Here is a 25,671-nt window from a genome sequence, read left to right as displayed (position 1 = left end):
GTGTGGCCAGATGTGGGGACTCCCCATTATTTGTGGCTAACAGTAGCTACCCAGATGTCATCTTGATTTTGGGACTACAGTGCCACTGAAGAGTTTGTCTCTGCAGGGGTGGAGTGGGGAGTATTGGAAGGGGGGAAGTGGGCCTGTCCATTTGCATGAAATGTATTTCCCTACCATATCACTTGATCCTGCTTCCATTCCATGGCAGCCACCTTGTTGGCAACCTCAATGGATCATCCACCCTTACATCCTCTCCCATCTTTGTAGCTGCTCTCAGTTTTAATAGCATTCCTCTTGGGAGGGTTGTGGACTGTTATTACCTAGTTCTAGTAATATCACTTTTTTCTTTTTCTTTTTTTGGTACCAGGGATTGAACCAGGGGTACTTGACCATCCCCAGCCCTTTTTATTTCTTATTTTGAGACAGGGTCTCACTAAATTGCTGAGTCTGGCTTTGAACTCACGATCTTCCTGCCTCAGTCTTCTGAGCTGCTGGGATTACAGGCGTGCACCACCACGCCCAGTGTAATATCACTTCTTGGGTTCCAGAATTATTTTAGAAAAGGATATATCAGTAAGTTGATATTTTAGCCATTTCTAGGAATTAGGGTGGGAGAGGAAGGCATGTAAATCTGCAGTACATTTTGATCCAATTTCCTGAAGTCTTTTTTTTTCTTTTCTTTTTGTTGGAGAGGATTTTGAGGGGACTGATACTGATGTTAACTTAAAGTCTGTTGAAATCTTTTATTTTTAGGACATCATGTTTTGAGAGAAATTAATCACTGGAGCTTATTTGTTAGGTAGGGTAGAGAATTTCCTGTATCTTTAGTTTTAGTACTAAACCAGAGTTTTGAGTTCTCAATATTTCTCGTTAAGCCAGTTGGAGGCATGAAGATTTTCATTCTCCATCTTTGTTTTTCAGATATGAGTTTATTGTAGTCATTTTTTGGTGGGGGAGCATTGGGGATTGAACCCAAGGGCACTTAACCCTGAGTCACATCCCCAGACTATTTTATTTTTTATTTTGAGATAGAATCTTGTAAGTTGATTAGGACCTCCCTAAGTAGCTGAGGCTGGCCTTGAACTTGTGACCCTCCTGCCTTAGCCTCCTGAGTCACTGGGATTATAGTGTTTTTTTTTTTTTTGGTACCAGGGATTGAATTCAGGGGCACTCGACCACTTGGTCACATCCCCAGCCCTGTTTTATATTTTATTTAGAGACAGGGTCTCACTGAATTGCTTAGCACCTCATAGTTGCTGAGGCTGGCTTTGAACTTGCGATCCTCCTGCCTTAGCCTCCTAAGTCGCTGGGATTACAGGCATGTGCCACCGCGCCCAGCCACTTGGCTTATTTTTAAAAAAATATTTTATAGTACAGTTTGGACTTGTCTGTATAGGAAGGTTAGGTTGGCTCAATACTCTGATATTTTTCTTTTTGATCTTTGTCCTAGTTTTTTCCAAATCAGAGGCAGTCACATTTCTTCACCCCCTTTTGTATAGATTAATATCCCTTGGGAACCAGAGGGTGTGAAATAAGTTGCCAGCTGTAAACTCAGGTTTTTAGAAAAGCTGTTCTGACTTTTTTTTTCTTCCCTAGTTTTTCCATGGTTTGGCTTGGATATTGGTGGAACCCTGGTCAAGCTGGTTTATTTTGAACCCAAAGACATCACTGCTGAAGAAGAAGAGGAAGAAGTGGAGAGTCTTAAAAGCATTCGGAAGTACTTGACCTCCAATGTGGCTTATGGGTCCACTGGTATTAGGGACGTGCACCTGGAGTTGAAGGACCTGACTCTGTGTGGACGCAAAGGCAATCTGCACTTTATACGCTTTCCCACTCATGACATGCCTGCTTTTATTCAAATGGGCAGAGATAAAAACTTCTCGAGTCTCCACACTGTCTTTTGTGCCACTGGAGGTGGAGCATACAAATTTGAGCAGGATTTTCTCACAGTATGCATTTTTTAGCTTATATACAATTTATGGTAATTTGATTGTTAAAAATAATGCCAATTGCAAGTGGTAAAATTATTTCCATTTCTAATGGAACTTGAATTTTCTTTAGTGCAATGAAGACTAAATATAAATTAGTAATAGGAGTTAGCTATCTAGAGATAGCTGTATTGATGAGAATCAGGACCTCTAAAAGCATTGCATTTTGTCATTCCTCTCCATGAATACTTATTGAGTCTGGGATAAACAGAAGAACAATGAGCTTGAATAATAAAAAACCCTGTCATAAAATTGTTTCCAGACTCATCTATCACATGGTTTTTCTGCCTTTCTATGTGCTCTATGTTCACTGAGTCTGTCCACCACATCTGTCCCTGAGGGCAAGGGTCACCCAGCACTTAATTTTGCCTTCTTTCTGTGAACAGTGAGCAAGGCCTTGAGCCTAGGTCTTTTGAGGATGGATGTCAGGATAGGTGTAAGAATTGACTAGTGAATGGCTAAGACCCTACCTTCAGGGTTCAGTACAGATTTAAAAATGTCTCTAGTGACCATGTTTTTCATGCCACCTAATGAGAATATTAGACCAAAGGAGATTCTACCTTTGTTTTATTCTACACATCTTTCTTTTTTCGCTTGTATGTCATTATTATATGGTTTGTGACCTTGTCCTCTTTCTTTGTTCTTTGTGTCCTGACTTTTTCCCTGTAACTGGCCGGAGTCGTCATAGTATGAAATTGACGTGAATTATTTAACAGGGTTTTATATTCTTTGTTTGGATTTTTCTTGGTTGCTGTTTTTCAGTGGTTTCTTTTTCCTCCTGTGAGTACAGGAGAGGTAGCCAAAGAGAGGCTTATGTCCTTTGTGGAAGTCTTCTAGTGGGCTTTGGACTATAAACGAGAGGAGAAAACCTCTCTGTTTCTAGGATTCAACAGAGTTCTTTGCAACGTACTTGAAAACTATTCAGGCTGTTAGAGGATCATGTTATGTGCTTATCCAAGGAGAGGGTTCAAAGTGGATTTTATGCTTTAGGAATTGGCTCTTGGGAATTCTCTTTTGTATGCACCAGTGCTGTACTTTAAAACTATATGAAACAAAATGCCTGTCAAATTGTGTATTAGGAGTGATTAATATTATAAAGAGAGAATTTTTTTCTTTTTTAATGTGAATCATATTTTCTTATTTTATATTTAGTTTGCTTCTTGGCACTAAATTTATATTCTGAATAACTTGGAATAGTTAAATTACCTGTGAATTCAGTCATTGAATATGTCACTTGGGCTGAGATTCATTAGAAATAATATCACAGCAGGATATCTAAGGATAAAATGAGAAATTGATTTGACATACACTATCAGAAAACGACTTGGGTTCTAATAGGCCACTGGATTAGGAGTGAAAATACTGGCACTTAGAGATGCAGGGAAGTCAACTTTGAATTCATCTTGACATGGGGGAGTGGCTAGATGAAATGACAGTGATGAACACTTAAAGGGTTTTGGATTTGGTCCCAGGAGTAGCTTAATATTCTTAATTAATTAAATTAAGGATTCATCCAAGGCTGTCCAGTAACTCTTTTTCATAACCCACAGTGGCTGTGAATAAATTGAATGTAAAATGTAATCAAATGGGATTTGGATTAAAGAGGGAGAATTTGATGGGCTGAACTTGGTTATAAACAGAATCAGGTACTTCAGGGAGTTGAGCCTTGTAAACATCCAGGTGGTTCAGAAGTTCATAGACATGGCAGTCTGTATCAGCTCTCTTAAGTACTGTGAAAAGTTTATATATATCTTAAATTTTTCTGTGCATGACTGTGTATGACACATGTGCATGTAAACATGGTTTTAAAAAAAAAAGTCAAATTGAGCCATATTTTATAAAATGGTTTCCAATTTGCTTTTTGACTGACAGCATGTCTTGTGATTCTTTCCATTTTAATACATATAGATCTTTATTCTTAATTGCTATGCCAATTCCATAATGTTGAATAATTTCTTTATTGCTTACAAGGAATTAAGTTAAAAAAATGATTTCAGTTTTGATATGGCTAATCCGACCTTCCCTAGAGCTATAATCAGTTTAAATAGGGAGAAATTTTCTAATTGGATACTTGAAGCCCTTTGGCTTTAGGTTAAATAGTAAGGTGTGGCTTCTTTTGATACTGTTCCATAGACTTGAATCTGGTCTTTTGGAAAGCTGGTGTCATAGTCTTTATGGCTCCTGCACTTGTCACCAGGTACTCTGTAATAGAGCTATGGCTTAATTTGTGCACCTGCCTCATTGTCCCTATGAACATAGATCTTGTTTTCTCCTTGACAAGTTGATGAGCATTCACTTAAGATTTTTGGCGCACTTCTTCAGCTGCTGCAGTAGTTTGTATGTAGAGTATATTTGGGTCTATGGGAGCAGGCGTCTGTCTTGGCAGGCCATTCCTGTGTGTTGTCCCTAAATCTGTTCTGTAATGCTCTGTATCAAATAATACATATCTGTGGGTGTATTTTTATGGTGTGTCTAACGTAGAGGGGATGTCTTTTTAAACAGAAGTTTTTATTTCTTTGGTTTGGTAAAAAAAGTCTGAATACAGTCTTATTTTATTACAGATAGGTGATCTTCAGCTTTGCAAACTGGATGAACTAGACTGCTTAATCAAAGGAATTTTATATATTGACTCAGTTGGTTTCAATGGACGGTCACAGTGCTATTACTTTGAAAATCCTGCTGATTCTGAAAAATGTCAGAAGTTACCATTTGAGTTGAAAAACCCATATCCTCTCCTTCTGGTGAACATTGGCTCAGGGGTTAGCATTTTAGCAGTGTATTCCAAAGATAATTACAAGAGGGTCACAGGAACAAGGTAAGTCTTTTATAGAGAAGTCATTGTTTATTCTTAGTATCATACTAGGTTAACTGAGTTTTCAGGTATTATATGTAACTGTACCTGCAAGAACTGGTTAAAATTATGTACCTTTAATGTCTTGCTGAGGATTTTATTACTACAGTTTAATAAAATGTTTCATCAATAGACTCGTCCATCAAGTTCATGGTCCTGGCCCTCAGTTGGTTTATGATGCATTTATACAAAGTAGATAAAATTACTAGGTAGCATTTTAGAAGGGAAAGTCCTGTAGATTTTGTGTGATAATTAAAAAAAAAAATACATATTTATTAGTTGTAGATGGACACAATACCTGTATTTTATTTACTTTTATGTGGTGCTGAGTATGGAATCTAGTGTCTCACACATGCCAGGCAAGCACTGTACCGCTGAGCAACAACTCCAGTCTGAAATCTGTAGATTTCATACATCTGTACAAATACACATATTTACACATTCATGCACACATGTGATCAGAAGAAGGTAGTCTGAAAAGGGAGGAATAGGTGGAAGAAGAGAGTGAATATGTTTTGGTTTAAGAATCAGGTCACTTGAAAAACAAGGATCTGGGATTAGGATAAACTTTTTTTGCGGGGGGTAACTGGGGATTGAATCCAGGGGCACTTCACCACTGAGCCATAATTTTTATTTTGAGACAGGGTCTTGCTAAGTTGCTTAGGGCCTCATTGAGTTTCTGAGGCTGACTTTGGATTTGGGATTCTCCTGCCTTAGACTCTGGGATTAGAGTCACTAATAGGCATGTGCTACCATGCCCAGCTAAATAAACATTTTTTTTTTTTTTTTTTAAACAAGAGTGAGCAAAATAATGAGAGGAGGCTGTGTGTCGTGGCACACATGCCTGTAATCCCAGTGGGTTAGGAGGCTGAGGCAGGAAGATCATGGGTTCAAAGACGGCCTCAGAAACTTAGTGAGGCCCTAAGCAACTTGGAGAGGCCCTGTCTCTAAATATTAAAAAGGGCTGAGTATGTAGCTCACATCTAGGGTTCAATCCCAGGTACCAAAAAAAAAAATTGTTGAAGAAAACAGATTAGTGGAGTCTGATGGGGTGCCAATGAGCCAGGGTGATAAAGTGCTTGAATGAGAATTACGTCAGTGAATACGGGAAGAGGGAAAGTGAGACAGTGCCAATGTGACTGGTCCCAGGTATGGGGCTAAACTGTAACTGAGGCTCTTTATACCTACTAGCACCTTGACTGCTCTCAGAACTTGGGAAGGGAGGGGCTGGAATTGTGGCTCAGTGACTGAGCGCTTGCCTCGTACATGTGAGGCCCTGGATTCGAACCTCAGTACCACATAAAAATAAAATTTAAAAAAAAAATGCCCTCATTTAAAAAAAAAAAAAAAAACTTGGGAAGGGAGGCGGGCCCTATTTTTTGCTGCTTTGCTTGTCTGATGAATGTGTCCATCCAAGGTGTCTATGAAGCAGACTTTTTCATATATATGAAAGCATATATATATATGAAGCAGGCTTGTTTCTTACTGATGGCATCTGCAGGATTGTATTGGGGCAAGAGTGAATTGACGTGAATACTTTTAGGGGTCATAATTTTTACTCATCTATTCCTATTTTTTTAAAATATTGTACTTTATTGCTTGTTTTTAATTACAGTCTTGGAGGAGGAACTTTTTTTGGTCTCTGCTGTCTTCTTACTGGCTGTACCACTTTTGAAGAAGCTCTTGAAATGGCATCTCGTGGAGATAGCACCAAAGTGGATAAACTAGTGCGAGACATTTATGGAGGAGATTATGAGAGGTTTGGATTGCCAGGCTGGGCTGTAGCTTCGAGGTAAGGGAGCCGGTGTATTCTAAGTAGTACAGGAATATGGTTTTAAGTACCTGACATATGTTTTCTTTTAAGCAGCTTTATTGAAATATAATTTATGTACTGTGAAATTACCTGGTTAAAGTGTGTAACTTAGTGGTTTCTAGTATATTTCCAGAACTGTGCAGCCATCACCATGATCCAATTTTGGAATATTTTCATCTCCTGGAAAAAAGGCTTATATTTATTGGCTGCCACTCCCTGTTTCCCCACCTCCAGCCCTGCCTAATACTAATCTACTTTTTTTTTTTAACATTTATTTTTTAGTTATAGGTGGACACAATATCTTTATTTTATTTTTATGTGGTACTGAGGATCAAACCCAGTGCCTCACACATGCTAAGCATGCATTGTACCTCTTGAGCCACAACCCCAGCCTTTAATCTACTTTTTGACTCTGTGGATTTGGCTTCTCCTGCATATTTCCTATTGTATCATACATGTGCTGTTTTATGACAGCTTCTTTCACTGAGCATAATGTTTTATCATGAATGTTTATTCCTTTTTGTTGCTGAATAATATTCCATTATATGCATATATCACATTTTACTCATTTATCAGTTGATAAACATTTGGGTTATTTTCCACTTTTTGGCTGTTTTTTTTTTTTTAATATTTATTTTTTAGTTGTAGTTGGGACAAAATACCTTTATTTTATTTATTTTTATGTGGTGCTGAGGATTGAACCCAGGGCCTTGTACATGCTAGGTGAGTGCTCTACCGCTGAGCCACAACCCCAGCCCTTTTTGGCTATTTTTATGAATGATGCTGAATTTGGTGTACTTGTCTTTGTGTGGACACTTTTTAATTCTCTTAGGTGCATCTTTTTAATTAGGTGCGTATCTAGGAGTGGAGCTTCTAGGTCATGTGGTAACTTTATTTATTTATTTTTTTTATTTTTTATTTTTTTTTATTGGTTATTCAAAACATTACAAAGCTCTTGACATATCATATTTCATGCATTAGATTCAAGTTGGTTATGAACTCCCAATTTTACCCCAAATACAGATTGCAGAATCATATCGGTTACACATCCACATTTTTACATAATGCCCTATTAGTAACTGTTGTATTCTGCTACCTTTCCTATCTTCAACTATCCCCCCTCCCCTCCCCTCCCATCTTCTCTCTCTACTCCATCTACTGTAATTCATTTCTCTCCTTGTTTATTTTCCCATTCCCCTCACAACCTCTTATGTAATTTTGTATAACAATGAGGGTCTCCCTCCATTACCATGCAATTTCCCTTTTCTCTCCCTTTGCCTCCCACCTCATGTCTCTGTTTAATGTTAATCTTTTCTTCCTGCTTTTCCTCCCTGCTCTGTTCTTAGTTGCTCTCATTATATCAAAGAAGACATTTGGTATTTGTTTTTTAGGGATTGGCTAGCTTCACTAAGCATAATCTGCTCTAGTGCCATCCATTTCCCTGCAAATTCCATGATTTTGTCATTTTTTAGTGCTGCGTAATGCTCCATGGTGTATAAACGCCACATTTTTTTATCCATTCATCTATTGAAGGGCATCTGGGTTGGTTCCACAGTCTAGCAATTGCGAATTGTGCTGCTATGAACATCGATGTGGCAGTATCCCTGTAGTACGCTCTTTTAAGGTCTTCAGGGAATAGTCCGAGAAGGGCAATAGCTGGGTCAAATGGTGGTTCCATTCCCAGCTTTCCCAGAAATCTCCATACTGCTTTCCAAATTGGCCGCACCAGTTTGCAGTCCCACCAGCAATGTACAAGAGTACCCTTTTCGCCACATCGGTCATGTGGTAACTTTATGTTTAATCTTTTGAAGAAGTACTAGACTGTTTTCTAAAGTGTCTGCGCTGTCTTACAACCTGGATTTTTAAAGAGTGTTAAGTTTTTTTCATGTCCTTCAGCCTGTTTATCTCTTTGGTCTTAGCTGTCTTAATAGGCATGAAGTGATTTTTTTTTTTTGTTTTTAAACTGGGAATTGAACCCAGGGGCACTTTACTGCTGAGCTACATCCCCAGTCCTTTTTATTTTTTATTTTGAGACAGGTTTCATTGAGTTTGCTTTGGGCCTCACTAAGTTACTGAGGCTGGCCTTGAACTTAAAATTGTCCTGCCTTGAACTTACAGTTGTCCTGCCTCAGCCTCCTGTATCACTGGGATTACAGGTGTGCATTACTGTGACCACACGAAGTGATAGTTCATTGTGGTTTTTATTTGCATTTCCCTAATGGCTAGTGATGAACAGTTTCACATGTGCTTATTGGCCCTATGTCTGTTATCTTAACACCTATGTCTGTGTTCAAATCGTACCAATTTTTTCTTGTGAGGCACAGTGGCATAAGCTTGTAATTCCAGCGGCTCAAAAGGCTGAGGCAGGTGGATCACAAGTTCAAAACCAGCCTCAGCAAAAGCAAGGTGCTAAGCAACTCAGTGAGACCCTGTCTGTAAATAAAATACAAAATAGCGCTGGGGATGTGTTCAATTCCTGGTACCAAAAAAAAAAAATTTTTTTTTTCTATTGTTTTTATCTTAATATTGAATTACAAGAATTGTTTATATGTTGAATACAAGCTCCTTATTAGAGATTCAATTTGCAAATATTTCCTCTCCTTTTGTATTGTCTTTTCATTTCTTTGATGGTGTTCTTTGCAGCATAGTTTCAAATTTTGGCACAGTCCATCTTTGTTTTCTCTCTCATCTCTTGTGCTTTTAGTGTCATAGATAAGAATTCATTGTCTAAGATCGTGAAGGTTTACTTCTGTATTTTCAGTTCATATATTTAGGTCTGTTACCCATTTTGAATTAATTTTTATATATGGTGAGAAGTAAAGGTCCAAATGCCTTTCTTCTTTATTGTGTTGCTATCTAGTTGTCCCAGCACCTTTTGTTGTAAAGAGTGTTCTTTCTCTATTGAATGTCTTTGGTCCCTTTGTCCAAAATCAATTAACCAGTAATTACATTGTAAAGGATTCCTGATCCAGTCCCAAAAGGGAAAAAAAAAAAGGTGAGAGAGAAAAAAAAGAAAATCAATTGACCATAGATGTTTAGGTTTATTTCTGGACTCTTAGTTCTTTGTCACTAATCTGTCTGTCCTTAAGCCAGTATCACACTGCCTTGGTTACTGTAGCTTTGTATTAAGCCATGTATTTATTTATTTATTTATTTATTTATTTATAAGAGAGAGTGGGAGAGAGAGAATTTTTTAATATTTATTTTTTTAGTTCTCGGCGGACTCAGCATCTTTGTTTGTATGTGGTGCTGAGGATGGAACCTGCACCGCACGCGGCATGCCAGGCGAGCGCACTACCGCTTGAGCCACATCCCCAGCCCTTGTATTAAGTTTTGAAATTAGGAAAACCAAGTCTTCTAACTTGTTCTTTTTTGGCTATTTTGGGTTTCTTGAATTTCTATATGAATTTTAGGATCAATTAGGCAATATCTGCAAAGAAGACAACTGAGATTTTGGTAAGGATTGAGTTGAATCTACTGACTAGTTTACAGAGAATTACCATCTTAACACTGTAAGGTCTTCTGGTCCAAAAAGATGGAATATTTTTCCATTTATTTAGGTCTTTGCTTTTTTTTTTTCAACAGTGTTTTATAGATTTCAGTGTAAAAGCATTTACTTTTTTTTTTTTTTGGTACCAGGGATTGAACCCTAGGGCGCTTAACCACTGAGCTGCACCCCACCCCTTTTTTATATTTTGTTTAAGAGACAGAATCTTGCTGAATTGCATAGGGCCTTGCTAAATTGATGAATCTGGCCTTGAATCTGCAATCCTCCTTTCTCAGCCTCCCAAGTGGTACAGGCGTGTGCCACCGTGCCTGGCTACCATTATACTTTCCTTAAATGTTCCCTGAGTGTTTTATTCTCTTTGTTATTATATATGGAATTGTTTTGAGATTGTGTAGCAATTCAATTGTATATTTAGGCACATGGATTTTAATAGAAGAGCTACTCATTTATACATGTTGTTCACTAATTTTAGGCACTTAGTGCCATATATTTTATTTTGTTTGCAGCATTTGCTCATTGGTCCTGACTTTCTTTTTCTGACTGTCTAGGTTTTTGTTTTGGTCAACCAGCAATTCTTATGGTCAAGAAATTAACTTGACACTCTTAAGTAGCTCACTTTAGACTCAGCTCCCTGCACTTTGCTTTGCTCTGATAAAGTAGTTTACTAAATGTAAATGTGAGCATCTGAGTAGAACAGCTTTGTGTTTGGGATGGATTGCTGATAGAACTGTCTATGATGGCAGAAAGGGTGCTGCCTTCTGTGGGACTATCTGGGTATCAAAGCTGGGTGTTGGTAGACACCACAGGGAAAGCTGCCTGTTCATTTAGAATGCTTGTGGGCTCTATTTGAAGCTGAGTTCTCTGAGCAGATGCTTAGGTGCTTCATTATTTGTGAGATAAGAAGTTTGGAAGACGTGAACAGTATTGCCCTAAAGAAGCGTTTTATCTTAGTAAAGTAAAATTGAAGTTCCATTGGGCTGTGTTGCCTTTGGTTTAGCAATGGGATATTTTTTTCCCATCACAGCTTTGGAAACATGATGAGCAAGGAGAAGCGAGAGGCTGTCAGTAAGGAGGACCTCGCCAGAGCAACTTTGATCACCATCACCAACAACATTGGCTCCATAGCAAGAATGTGTGCCCTTAATGAAGTAAGGGGACATGGGTTTTTTATGTTGCTCTAAGGAAAATACTGAACTTCCTAAGCGGCCCCACCTTGACGTTAAGCTTTTTTCTTCTTAGAACATTGCCTACATATAGTTATGTGGTGGACTTTTGTTTCAGTGCAAAGCTAAGATTTCTTCTAATACAGGTTAATCTTCACTGATTTGTTTTTTCTTCTTACTGAAGATAACACTGCTGCTGTCTAAGTAAAATGACCTCTTTTGAGGAGAAAGTAGAGGGAATTAGGAAGGTAGCTAGTGTTGGGGAGTGGGGAGGTGGGCAGTGATGGGTAATGATGCTGAATCGAGACTCCATGCTCATTGGGAGCAGTAGAGGCTCAGGAAAGGAATCCACAGAAGTCACTGAAGCTGGGAGAAGACTGAGCAGGCAGAGGAATGTCACCCTGGCTCCCCTCTACTTCAGCAGAGCTGCGTCTTTGTGCTTTCAGCTTCTTTACAGTGCTGCCTTGTAGCATTCAGGTCAAGCAGCATTGTACAGGGCTATGAAAGAACCAAGAATGGGCTGCCCTTGGGGAAAGAGAACTTAGGATCTAGTTGGTGCAGCTTGATGTCCCTATTTATACATTTTTGTTTAAAGTTATTCTTTAGATAATACAGTCATGCAGCTTAAAAGGAAACCTCAGAAGACAGAAGGATTTTTCTCATTTTTAAATAAAAAAATTTGGATGGGATCAAATAATTAAATTTCTTCATTTTAATATAACACTTTTTTCTTTATTGCATGTTCCCTTTCCTGTGCTTATGTATTTTAAGGTAGCTAGCATACATACCATTTCATATATACTTAAGTATTATACATTTCTTGGTTGCATATTTGATTAGGTTCATCTGTGTCATGGATTATTCACATAACTTTGGCATTTCACATGCTGGATATTTGGTTGCTTGCCAGTGATAACTCTTCAGTAAGCAGTTTTAAGTGTGAAACTACTCTTTGGCTCAGTTTTATTCTTGATATGGGACTTACTCAGGAGTGAGACTTCAGGTCTTAAGAGTATGACCATCTTATGAATCTTGGTGCATATTGCTGTGATACTTTACACACACTGCGCCCCTTTAGATCATCTTTAGCAATGAATTAATGGATCCATTGTACTGCAGTTTTACTAATGTTGGGGGTAGAATTTCAGGTAGTTTTTTTTTTTGTTAATAGTTCTATAATTCTGCTTTCTTTGATCATTAGTGAAGATGAATTTTTCCAACTTGCAAATCTTGTGTGATCTGCCTATTTGTGTCGCTTTGCTCTTTTTGAATTGGGTTATAGTTTTTAATTGTGTAACAAATTTACTCAAAATTAGTTGTCATTTGTCATATTTAATAAGAATGTCTTTCCTAATCTGATTTCTTCTTCTGTGATATTTTTGGGCATGCTTTTGCAGTGGGTCCAGAGTTGTTTGGGAATCAAAATTTCAGAAGTCTTGGACCAAATGGAATAAATTTGATCATCAGTCAAGTTGCTGCATGGTCCTCTGTTGGGGTAACTTTTATGAGAAAACAGAAATTAAGATGCAAACTAATTGCCTTTTTTTGATGTGCTCAGAACATTAACCAGGTGGTATTTGTTGGAAATTTCTTGAGAATTAATACGATCGCCATGCGGCTTTTGGCATATGCTTTGGATTATTGGTCCAAGGGACAGTTGAAAGCACTTTTTTCAGAACATGAGGTAAGTGGATTTGTTTCTGGTGATGTGTCATATATACAAAAGTGCACAGTTGTAGTGGAACTTGAAGGACAGGTGAACTGGGTTGCAGTATTTCTGTTTTTTTTTTTTTTTTTTTGTAATTGTATGAGGTAGAGTTTAACTTTGTAATGTTTGAAAGCTTTTTTTAAAAATCTGATATATAGTACAAAGTAGATTTTTGGCTATTTTAATTGTAAGTTTAAGCAATTTTAAAGAAAATAATTTTTTTGTTGTTGTTGTCATGGTGCTGGGGATCAAATTCAGAGCCTGCACATGCTAGGCAAGTGCTGAGCTATCCTATATTCTTTTTAAAACAATCTTTATTTTTTTCTCATTGCACTGACTCTGAAAACGCAGTTGTTCTGGGTTTTTACTTTTTTCACTTTTTTGATGTCAGTTATTATGTATTGATATAAAATTCATATACTATTTAAGATATATATTCTAAAAATGAATGGATCAGTGAAAAAACATTCTAGACTAGAACCACATTATTGTAAGAACACGTAGTCAGGCTAGAAATGACAAAGTGGAGAGGAATCATTAAATTGTTCAACCTGATATCCTATCTTGGAAAGTGCCCTTTTTTACTGTTTGGGAAAAAATGGGACCAAAGCTGTAGAAGGGTTTCTAGAAGAGTTTCTCTCTTTTCTCTGTTTGGTTGTTGGGCAGTTGAACTATTAAGTGTTGTTGGAGTTCAGGTAGTACTACCATGAACATTTTTCAGAATTGTATGTGGGTATTTATTTTAAGTGTTTACATGGATTGACAGAAATCAAGTAGGATTTGAGATGCTGTAAGTAAAGATTATTTTTTTCCTTTAAAGTTGTTCTAAGTTTTTCTTTTTAAATTGTTCAAGTTCATAGTTAAAATCCCAACTACATAGAGTCCCCATATCAAAAAGCATTATCAAAGCCCAAAGTCATCTGATTTTTTTATATTAGTAAATCAATACAGAATTTGGCCATAAGTTTCATATAGTTCATAAGTTTTGTGCATTTTGCTTTTATTATCCTTGACCTGTTTTGTTTTACTTTGTTAGAATAAAAATAAACTTTATTTATGTTATGTAATAGTATAAATTTCCTCCTGTATTATTTTTACATCTTTTTGAAATTTTCCTAGGTAGAACTTATGAGATTAGTTTCTTAGCCTTTTTTAAACTTACACCCTCATATCATAATAATAGTTGAGTATCTCTAGTTATGAAATTTGAAATCTGAAACTGTTTTTGCACAGGGGATTTGAACCCAGAGGTGCTGTATTACTGAACTGCATCTCCACCCCACCCATATACATATATATATATATATATATATATACACATACACACACACACACACACACATGTATAGCCAATGGCTCTTTATTTTATTTATTTATATATGGTGCTGAAAATCGAACCAAATGCCTCACATGTGCTCTACCACTGAGCTACAACCTCAGCCCATCTTTACCTCTTTTTTATTTTGAGATAGGGTGTTGCTAAATTGCCCAGGCTGGTCTCAAACTTCAGTTCTCCTACCTCAGCCTCCCAAGTAGCTGGAATTACAGGTGTGTGCCATCACATCTGGCTGAAATAAGAAACTTTTTGAATGCCGATGAGCATTTTTGGATTTTAGATTTTTGAATTAAGCATGCTCCAACTGGTAAAAAGTCTGTGAATATTTTAGACCACTTCTATGCCCAAGCATTTTGAGTAGGGGATGTGCAACCTGTAATTATAAATCTTTTTTTTTTTGTATCAGGGATTGAACCAAGGGCACTTAATCCACTGAGCCACATCCTCAGACTCCCCATTTAGAGAGAGGGTTTCCTTAAGTTGCTGAGGCTGGTTTTGAACTTGCGATCCTCCTGCCTCAGTCTCCTGAGGTGCTGGGATTATAGGCATGTGCCACTGCACCCAGCTGTAGTTAGAAATCTTTTTAAACCCTCATGTGTCTACAGTTTGTCATCTTTCCTGCCTGCTGACACATCATTTTTCCCTCTGGTTAGCATTGTTGCAGTGTTTGTCCCCGTGTTCTCCATTTGTGGTCAGGACTCTTACTCTAGTGTTGATCACTGCCCTTGTGGAATTTTGATCTTGAAGTGTTCTCCTGCCCCACCACAGCAAAGCAGTTGGTTTAACAGTTTTAAAGCTGTGTGTGCATTCTTCTCAAGCCTTCCTTCTCTCATCCTTTACCATTGTCATCCCAGCACTTCTTGGTCTACAACAGCCTGTCTTTACTTTATAGTAGCTTCTGGGTCTTCTGTGGTTAACTCTTATTATTATTATTTTTAATTGTAAAACAAAGCACAGACACTGGAAGCTACATACACCAACATGTGCTGTTGGTATAAGATGACACCTGTGTCTGTTCTCTGGCAGGGTTCCCAAGCATTGCTGTCTCTTGGCTGTGTCACCTTTATAATTCTGGCCTTCTAGTAACACAAATGGATGTGACTGCCTTTTTGAAAAACTGAGAAATAGAGTGATAGGGCAGGCTTCAGCCTTGCTGCTGTTTCATCACGTTTCTTGAGCTACCTCTTGTGTGTGTGTGTGTGTTTTAATTTTTTTATTTGTTCTTTTTAGATATATATGTGAGCTAGTTTTTTTTGAAAGACTAAACCTCACTATTAAAGATATTTTAGATGTTTTTAATATCTTTGAAATTCACAGTCACATTGTTCAGGATCTTCCCACATTCCTTTTTCAGTCATTTCTTTTTAAAGTTCTTCAATACTTGATCTCATGCTCTTAGAGACCTTGATGGATTCTGTAACATTGTGGGTTTCCTGTCTGATTCCTGCTGGCATTCTTGTCAGTGTGGATTTTGTACCACTTTCTTTAATGTTTTATATCCTTTTTGTTTGGATTTGGGGTTCTCTTTCAGCTGCTGCTTCTCAGTCCTCCCTCATTGCTGTCTACTCCTGTGCTTCCTGCTCTGGTCTAGTGGATCCAGTGACTGCTGGGCACAGCTGCTCCTTTGGCATCCTGTAGGAAACCTACCTGCCTTGTTCTCCACATCTCATGCTCCTGTGTTCCCATTCTCAGGGTTGGTGTTCTCAGACTTTCCCTGTTGCCCTCATCCCCTCCTTTAGATGCACCTTGAATTTGTTCTACCTCCTCCTCATCCTTCCACCTCCAGCCAGGCAGGCCCTCAGCTGTGACACATCCTATCATCTTCATTCATTACTTGTCTGAAAATGTGCTAGGCCTCAGCTGGTTCTCACCTCTTTCTTCAGGACAATCCAGGTATCATCTTTTACCAGAATAACTGAGCTGCTGTTGGCCCCACCACTGCTCCTGGAATACCCACCTTGGGTTTGATTTTTCTTTTTTTGGGGTGGTGGTGTTAGTGGTGATGTATTAGGGATTCAACTCAGAGGTGTGTTACCACTCTACATCCCCAGCCCCTTTTATTTTTTGTTTTGAGACAGGGTCTCTATGTTGCTGAGGCTGGTCTCGAACTTGGCGATCCTCTTGCTTCAACCTCCTGAGTCACTAGGATTACCACTACTCCTGGCTGGGCTGGTGTTATTACACAGTGGTCTGACGTGTGTGGGGTGTCTTGTACCTCCACCCCCTCCCTGGCTAGGGAGCTCCTCAGGCCTTTCCTGTCCCCAGGCTGGCCTTGGGCCTGCTGCTAGTGCTCAGGAGTTTAGGGTGATGTTGATTTTAATACTAATAATTGTATTTGTGGTAGTTGAAATAAATCAAAGGAAAATTGCTCTTATTTTTGCTGTATTGTTTTTCAGGGTTATTTTGGAGCTGTTGGAGCACTCCTGGAGCTTTTGGAGCACTCCTGGAGCTGTTGAAGATTTCCTGATAGTTACCTGGGAGGGCGTCCTGGAAATTTCGACAATGGGATCTGTGGACTTTTGTATTTTAAAAGACTTACTCAGTTTTATGATCGTGTACTACCCGAATCAAAGCGAGAAATGATGTGTATTTTTCTAAGTCATCAAGATAAATCCTTAAAACATTCAGTCTAAACTAGCAACCCAGTAAGGAAAAAAGCATTAAAAAACAAGTGGACCATGTTCAGGCAGTGTGAGGATTGCTGTGTTTAAGTTGCCTTTCAGGGTAGCGCTGTTACACCTGTGGTGTTTTTGTAAATCTTAGCATAACTCACTGCAGATGCCTTGGAAGAGCTGTCCCGCGTTGAGCTGGCTGTGGTTGTGCATCCTGTTTTGACTTGCTATATGCAAGACAGGCTGCTGTGTGTGATAATCTAATCACTGTTTTCTCAGTGCGGCCTTAGAGATCACCTGTGCATTACTCTGGTTTGCATTTAGCCTGTGTGTGTACATATTGAAAAATAGTTTAAGCTTCTAAAAACTTAATTGGGTGGGTTAATTCTGTTCCTGAAACTGAAAAAGCAACTTTTAGAAGGGCAGCTCTGTGTTACTTCTCTAAATCATGGGAAGATCTGTATGGAAGGAGAAAACTGCTGGCAGAATTCCCTAGGGTAGGGGGCATAATGACCTGACCAAAGTGGGTGAGCTAGTGGAAAAAGCAGAGGCTGGCAGTGTGACACCAAAGAGCCTCTGGAATTGACGGCTCTTCAAGGGGCCATGTAGAGAGTATCCTTTCAGGCTGAGTAGCAGATGAGGAATTGAGGTGTCTGCTGATTAACTGTGGGAGCCTCTGGTGCTTGGGGGTTTCAGACTACTTGAGTGTCTTGCTAAGGGCTGGACCTTTTCTTTCTGCTGTGCAGAATAATTTAAGAAGCCTTCCCCTTGGAGACAGTGCAGCTTTTATATCTAATGTACCAAGTGATGTGGGAATCACAGTTGAAGGCAAGGAAAGGCCTGGTATAAAGCAGCCTTGTAACCAGAAGGAAGGTCTTAAGACCCTCCCTGTTCTGTGATCTCCACATGTTGCTCAGTTTCTTTCTGGGGTGGAATGGAGGGGTGAGTAGGGCACAAGATTGGGTGTGGGCTGTGTGATGGCAGCAGAGGGCCGGCTCACGCAGGGCGTCCCATAGCTTTTTCCCCGAGGGACACGTGCCTTTATGCATGTGCCTTGACACATCTAGAGTGTGGGTCCAGCTGGGCTGAGGCCTCCTGCAGCAGAGTAAGAGGAACGCTGCTGGGATGGCAGTTCACCCTTATTGCAGCTGCTCATCTCTAGGTCTTCCACTCTCAGTGGTCTGCTTGTTGGCTGCACTTTCTCCTTGTTACCAAAAACACCACCACCATCTACCCACTTGTACTGGGACTGGAGGTGGGGATTTCTCAGCTTCTGGGCCCTTGGCTTTCCTGCTCCACTGGGCAGATTATTCCTGTGAACTTCCATCTCATGGAGCACATGAGGTTATGACAGTGTTCCACATGGGCAGCCTCCTCGGCCCTGGCTATTCCTACAGTATAACACAGAAGGAAATTGAAGCCCAGAAGAGCAAATAAACCCAAGGTCACACAGCTGGTAATGGGCAGAACTGGAATCAAGCCCAGATCTGTCTGGATCCAGAGTATGAGCTGTGAATGTCTCACTGGCCTTCCTTCAAACCACTGTTCCTATCTTGAGAAGCTGTTTTTCTTCACTTTTTACCTTGTGTTCAGCCCACTCTGTCATTCCATGGGAGTGTTTTTGATAGGCCACCAGTGAACCTAAAGTTACAAATCTAATGGATGTTTCAGGATCTTACCTGCGTCAGCTCTTAGCAGGCTCCTCTTGCTTCTCTGCCTCGTGGATTATTTCCGTCTTTGCCAGCTTGTTCTCTGATGACAGATGGTGTTAGTCCTCAGACACAATCCTGGATCTCCTCAAGCCATCTCTACAATCCTGGATCTCCTCAAGCCATCTCTACAATCCTGGATCTCCTCAAGGCAGCACCCCACCCAGACCTGGCCCTTAAATTCAAGCCCTGGACACTATTTCCTCTCCACCTGTGGACTTCCACGCTATCCCTGCAGATGTGCATATCCTCATCCAAGGTTGCTGCCATCTCACCACCTCCAGCCCATAAGGTGCACTCCGGGTGGTCACCATGGCCAACATCCTGTCTGGTCTCAGTGGTTGTCCTAGTCTGCTTTCCACCTGAGTGTCTCACTTTATCCTAACGCCAGAAGAAGCAGTATGTGGGCTGTGGCTATGGTGCAGAGAAAAATATATGGCCTGAACTGATAGGAGGAGGGTGGCTGGTAAGGGGTAGGAGGTGGCAGGGTGTAGGGAGATGAGGGCGTAAGGGTACCTATGCTTGATTTTGGACTGTCAGATAGGCAGCTGAGTTTTTAGGTCAGATACAGAGCTGGGTAATGCACATGCAGATGGGAAAAGCAAAGCAAGGGGATTTTGTGAGTTCCAAGAGCATGAGAAAAATAATAGTGAAGGAATAAGAGACAAAACAAACTATTCATAGGGGCCTGTGGCTCAGACTGAGGGCAGGTCTTCAGGCACCTGGTGGAGAATGGATGAGGCTGTCCAGATTCGACTGCAAGGTCATGAATGGCCTCAGAACAAGTTTTCCTGAAGCCACCAGACTGAAGCTAAGCTGCAGATGTCCTAGTGAGGAGTGAGGAGAGTAGCACTGGCCTAGAGGACTTTGGACCAAGACTTTTTCTCTTCAAGACAAATACTTTAAGGTCTGGGATATATAACAAGAGGGTTGGTTTGGGGGTGAGTCCTTAGGGTCATGTGGGCTGAACGTGGAAAAAGCTAAGTCCTGCTACTTCAGGCCACCCTGAGTTCACAGTTGGGAGACTGTCAACATGTGCCTGTACAGTTGAGGCCAGGGTAATCTCCATTTGAAGCCTAGCATTCTCACCACTACTGCCTGTTACAGAAGTGGACAGGCCAGAGGCATCAGCACCTACCCCCTCTGCTTGAGCAGAACCTTTCCCTTTGTATTTTCAAGTCTTATCACCCAGGCAACTACTCTTGAGTTGAAAGGCACACACTCGAACACAAAGTATTTTCAAAACCTGCTTTTTATTTACATGTGTTGAATTCAGTCAATTACATGCATGTTTTGTTTTTAAACAAGTGATTAGCAAAAAATGCATTAAAATTTTAAAATAGCAATTAAATATACAAAAATATACCTTACAAAAAACTGCGGATGTTTAAAAATATTCTGCTGCAGAATTCTTAGTGTACAAACACGTCTATGAAAACTGAGGTTCAGCATTTCATAAACCTTATTTTTGAGGGAGTTATACAATATCTAGTGAATAAGCCCCAAAGGGCTAAACTGCAAGACTAAAGTGCCCCCCTTCCTGGCAATGATCTGTCAAGAGACCTAGAGACAAGTTACCAGCAGCGTTCTCTTGGAAGACCAGGCTGTCACCAGGAGGGACTTATTAATGCTGGGCACCCTTCCCCATCCACCGAGCTGTGCAAGGGAGGGAGGAACGTGGATGGAGACTAATGGTACACAGCAGGCCTCAAAGACAGACCTGCCAAGCTGGAACTGGCCTAGGGTGCTGGGAAACTTTGTCAAAGCACAAACAGAAGTCTCTTGACATTGGTGGGGCCCACATTCTAGGTTACACCATGTCTATAAAGCAGCACGGGTGGTCTCCCTAACCCTGTGGCCACAGGAATGAGGACTAGATTGGAAAGCCAGAAGTGTAGATGCTTCATTTAAAAGTGGAATTAAGTGTTTTGCATCTTGCAACATTTTGGGCTCTAAAGCTGAACGGGAATTACTGAACAATTCCCCCTCAATTGGAAGCACAATCCATGGCACATGGGATCTTGTTCATCTTACTAAAGAGCAATGATCTGGTGTTTTCCAGTTATCACATGCAGTTTTCAGAATTTACATTGAGTTTAGGTATCCTCCATCTCTGTTACTTAAGGAATTCCTAACAGGGAAAGACACTAACCAAAGCCAGATATTCCACAAGTGCCTGAAGGGTGGGGTTTACCACAAAATTTCTAATCAAAGTTCAGGTTAGAGTGGGCCTAGTTGCACTTTAACACAGTGATGCTGCTTGGGGCAGTAGGCAGACAGATACCATCAAGGCTGATGAGAGGCACTGGGTGGCTGTTGGTGAGTGAGGCACAAGTCTACCCTCCCCCAGGGCTGCCTGGAGGAAGCAGCTTCAACTTTCATCTCCTTAAAGGGCAAAAATGAAGAGATTATGGTAATTTCTTATGCCAAATGGAAAAGTGGTTGGGTGAGGGGAAAATTCTCTAGGAAACATTTGCCTCTGAGTACATGAAGATGAAAGAAAAGGAAGCCAATCTGGAACTTGCTTATGGACATTCAGGCATAGCAGCCAGCTGACTGGTAGAGGCTCCAGAGACATCTGCACTACAAGATAAGCCTTTAATTTCTATTCAAACTCCTTCCTCTGAGACACTGACACTCTTAAGAAACATGGCAGTTACAGGCAGACAACACTAAACAAACCGGATGGGGTTGGGGCACACTGCACATACAGCTTGGGGCTGGGGAGCTGGTCTTGCTTGAGCCTGCTCTGATCTCACACAACAGGAAGACCATCTGAAAACTAGTGCTCTTGAATTGGCTGGACCATTGGCTTAAGGGAAGGATTGCAGTTGCCAATTCACATAAGAAACTATATAGTTCCAGTATGTAAACATCAAATAAAAAACACCTTATTCAAAAGGAATGTGATGCAAAAATATCCCCCAGTTCTGGGCTCACCTTTTAAGAGATTCTGATTAATCAAATGGCACTTCCCACACGAACAGGAATGTCCCTTTAATAAGCCTGTGTGTTATAACATGAGCAAAAAAACTCCAATTACCCATACATTTGCACAGGAATGTGTATGCATGAATAATCTCTGGAAAGCTATGCAAGGAACAAAAAACAGTGGGTGCTTATGTGCTGAGGAACTGGGTTTGATGGGGTCAGGAGTGCAAGGAAGACAATTTTTAACTGTTTTGTGGGATTACCTATTTAAAAAGTTAAATCTAGAAAGGAAGACAGCACTGAACAACCAAGTTGGGGTGCAGTGGGGGAAATGACAGATGAATGTGACCAAGGAAGATCAGGAGAGGAAAGGGAGACAGGTGAGTCCTAGCCCCAGGTAAAGCCCCTGCAGATTAGGAAGCTCTTGAGCCTGCATGACTCAGATATTATGTGGATGAGCAGCCCCCTGTCCCTAGGCCTGCTGCTCACCAGGCTCTGGACACTGGCTAATCTTCCCAAGAGGTGGCAAGGACATTGTTAATGCAGTCCCCAGATGGTGAATGAGGAAATGAGGCTTTGAGACAAGCCTGCAGAATGGCACAAGGCAAGTGAATGGGAAGGGGGTGACTTAAATCACTTCAAGTGCTTCTGCCTGGAGCTCTGGGATACCTCCCTGTGCACCTCCTAATACCCAGGAAGCCTCTCAGAAAATAATTTCTATAGTAGTTCATAGTAGCTTAAAGTGGGACCTGACAATGGAGATGAGATGTGGAGTCATGAAGAGACACGGCCAAATGTCATTTCTGATGGAGCCAAGGGGTTTGGCACAAGGGAAAAGGATCTTGATTTATTAAGAACTAGGTAGCTGGCATTAGTGGGAGGTCCCCTGTATTCCTTTGCCCAGACCTCCAGAAGCACTGTTCCCATTTGGCCAGTTCTGTCTTGTCCTGCTCCTTGGCCAGAAAAGTACAGGTTGCAAGAACTTTATCTGCCAGTGATGGGCCTAACCAAATCATACTTGGCAAAGAAAAGCAGCAGATGTCAACTTCTAGGGTCTTATGCTGATCCAACTAGGAACTGGGCTGGGTCTGTTCCCTGCTTCTAACATCAGCTGAATTCAGTTGGCCTCTAGCAATAACTAGATAATGGTTTAGCCACAGAAGGGCTGAGTTATGTTCCACTAACTCACAGCACCCAAGTGACATCCAATCTTTGAGCTGCTTAAGACACTGACAAATCACACCAGCTAGTAGTCCAAGAGTAGATCAGATTCCCCACATATCTACACCTGGTGGGGGACCCAGGTGTAGGGACTGTATGGCTAAGAGTTGCCATAACTACTGTTAGTGATGCAGCAGGATGCCACCAAGCCAAGAGATCACTAAGAGCAGAGGAATACTCTTGTTGACAGTTCCTCTTCCAGCCCAATGCTAGCAGAAGGAATTCCTTTTAAGAAGCACTTTGCATTCACAAGTGCTGAGATGGTGAAGTTAGTGGCACTTCATTCAGGCACAGCATATCCAAGACGAGGCCCAGTGCAGAATACAGAGCATTCTTGTCCTTTCCTCTAAAGGCCCTGACTATTTGGGGTCTGCACCTTAGCCTGCCTGGAACTCTTATGCAGTGAGATGAGATGATTTTGTCTTGGCACAAATCCAGGGACTTCATGAGGCTATCTCCTTAGTACTAATGCATAAGGACAGAAAAGGTGGCAACTGAAAGGCTAGAGTCCTAGGAAAGTTGTAAGTGGCAATGATTTGCACTGTAGGTCAGAAGGGGAAAATTTTCTTTCCCATTGGAGCCCCTTAAAAAAAGAGGCAGCAACATCTGTCCCAAGGTCATGCCATGGAAACTGGTGGATGCTGGCCATTAATGAGGCTGGGCTAGCAGCAAGCCCACTTAACATTGGTCACTGAAAACATTTCACTGTAAACTGGGTGTTGCAGCATTCAATTCTATCATGCTACGAACAGAACACAAAAGGAGGGTGAAAGTCGCAGTGTATAAAGAGTTCTCAAGAGGGCCAAACAGGCTAAGGCGTTCATATAAAAATAGTTCACACTTCTCTTGCCCTGTTTAGGCAGCAGTCCAGTTGGCATACGAATAGGTCACACATAGGAAACGGCCAATTTTGACCAACTGCATTTGTAATTTTCCAAACTGGATTCTGCCCAGCACTTTTCTAAGCAAATGGGAATTTTCTTCCTCATCTGACCCAAGCCACCTGAGCCAAGGTCAGGTTCCCTCTTATGATCGTAGAGGCTGGATTCCAGAAAAAATTCCTGGAGACATGCCATGAGTACAGCAGCAATGCCTTCTCCATCCTCTCCATGTCACGCAGACTATATTCCAGTGAAAAACTCTACTCACACCTGTGGGACAGAGTGGAGTAAAGCAGTTGATGATGTGTTGCGGCACCTCCTATGATGGGATTGGGGGGGGAGAGCAGGCTGTGGAAAAGAACGTTCTGTCTCATCCACTGCTACTTCACATGGCTAGTTTACACAGTATTCACAGATCCTAATAGACTGAGTCATTTCTAGAAAAGCTGGACAGAAAGAGCCAAAGAGTAGCATGCATCTCTCTCCTATGAAGACACTTTCAGTTGGTGATCACAAGTTCAAATACTGAGGCACACACTAAGGGTAGCCAGCCCTATATGGGCTTCCTGAAACTATTTACAATTCCGCATGGATCACCGGCTTCAGGATTCAGAATTACGTAGGGAACTTACTTGGGGTAGACTTTAAAAAGTCAATGACAGGCATTTTTTTTTTCTTAAGTAGAAACAGCACAAGAGAGGGGAAAGAATAGAGGGAGGAAAGAACAGGAGAGGCAAAGGGGTCAGTATCCTCTTCATTCAGCTGGGCCAGGAGGACTGGCCTTTGTCAGTTGCTCCTCTTTAGGGCCATCTGAAGGGCTCACAGCAGCTTCACCTGCGCCAGTGGGCCAAGGCCAGCAGCTACATTGGCACCATACTGTGCTTATAGGGATGTAGGCAGAACCTTGGGGCCCCCTGGGTTACACAGGGACAGTGTGGACACAGGCTCTAGCCCCTGCTGGGGCTCCTGACAGGCCTAACTGGTGAATGGGAGGAGGAAATGGTAAGAGGAAATGACTTCTGACCAGGCCTTTCCAAGCACATCTAATATTTTCAGCTTAGATGATTTGATAGCAAGTATTGGTAGCAAGTGAACTTGGGACAGATATGGTGAGGGGCACTTCTGCCCTTGGGTTCCAAGATGGGCTTATCAAAGGAACATATCTGAAAAGCTGTGGGCACTGCCTCACCAACCACTGGCAGCTACCTGTGTTTTGGCTGGTGTAACCACTGATTTTACTCAGTTCCCGGCTGCCAGGAGGGTTTGTGGTCTGCACAGGAGCTCATCTGTCCACAGGGTAGGGGTGTGGCTTTAAAGACCATCCCTCAGTTCCCTTATCTTACATCTGTGTTTATCTTCCCTTCTGCTTGATAAAGATTCACCTCAACATGGAGATAGAGTGTAATGGAGTTAGCAAGAGACCCTCATGAAGTTTCTGGAATCAAACCTGTAGACTCATCCACTCCTCTTCTCTTGGCCATGGGGTAGTGTCAGAGTGCTTTGGTTGTCACAAGACCCAGATGCCTTAGATTGCCAGCCTGGCTGACTCAAGAGTTCTTCGTGAGGAAAAAGAAGTGGCAGCTAATGCCCCAGGTAGAGAGCAGCCAAGACAGAGACTGCTTGTGTTCCTCCTGGCTCCACACAGATCTCGTATTCAACAACAGTCTGATCCTCGCAGTGAGCTATACAATGTTCTCTGCCCCAGGCAGGGGTCCCTGGGGGGGCCCATGGTCCTGCTTATTATGCAGTTGGGCCAGCTGCAGAACTGGCATGTTGCACAGTGGACACACTTTCCGAACTTCCAGCCACTTAATAAGGCACCTGCAGAATGAAACAAGGTGAGGGGAGGGAGATGTTAGTCCCATACTAATAGCAGCTCCTGCCCTCATCTCACTGTTGCCAAGGATAGTGAACATGTCTGCCACCTAGAACCCAAGTGTGAGGAGTCTG

The 25,671-nt window shown here is 41.1% G+C and overlaps 2 protein-coding genes across 4 annotated transcripts in view; one reads left to right on the top strand and one right to left on the bottom strand.

Moving 5' to 3' along the window:
• The window catches only part of Pank2 (pantothenate kinase 2), a 28,228-nt gene extending 11,180 nt beyond the window's left edge, over window positions 1–17,048 (top strand). The window contains 6 exon segments of the mRNA XM_046434017.2: window positions 1,597–1,949; window positions 4,550–4,803; window positions 6,455–6,631; window positions 11,185–11,308; window positions 12,882–13,007; window positions 16,764–17,048. Coding sequence (XP_046289973.2) covers window positions 1,597–1,949; window positions 4,550–4,803; window positions 6,455–6,631; window positions 11,185–11,308; window positions 12,882–13,007; window positions 16,764–16,823 — 1,094 coding nt within the window. The 3' untranslated portion in view covers window positions 16,824–17,048.
• Window positions 17,049–19,922: 2,874 nt separating this feature from the next.
• Rnf24 (ring finger protein 24) overlaps window positions 19,923–25,671 on the bottom strand; it is a 79,624-nt gene continuing 73,875 nt past the window's right edge. For all 3 annotated transcript variants that reach the window (XM_046434018.1, XM_046434019.1, XM_058575328.1), the window contains one exon: window positions 19,923–25,542. In XM_046434018.1, the coding sequence (XP_046289974.1) occupies window positions 25,404–25,542 (139 nt within the window). In that variant the 3' untranslated portion in view covers window positions 19,923–25,403. The remainder of the gene's footprint in view (window positions 25,543–25,671) is intronic.

This window comes from Marmota monax, unplaced genomic scaffold (genome assembly GCF_021218885.2).
Source record: "Marmota monax isolate L192 unplaced genomic scaffold, Marmota_monax_Labrador192_F-V1.1 WCK01_AAM20220418_F8-fsc00014, whole genome shotgun sequence".
NCBI classification, from domain to species: Eukaryota; Metazoa; Chordata; class Mammalia; order Rodentia; family Sciuridae; genus Marmota; species Marmota monax.
The sequence above is the reverse complement of the archived record's forward strand: the minus strand, read 5'-3'. Positions and strand labels throughout refer to the sequence as shown.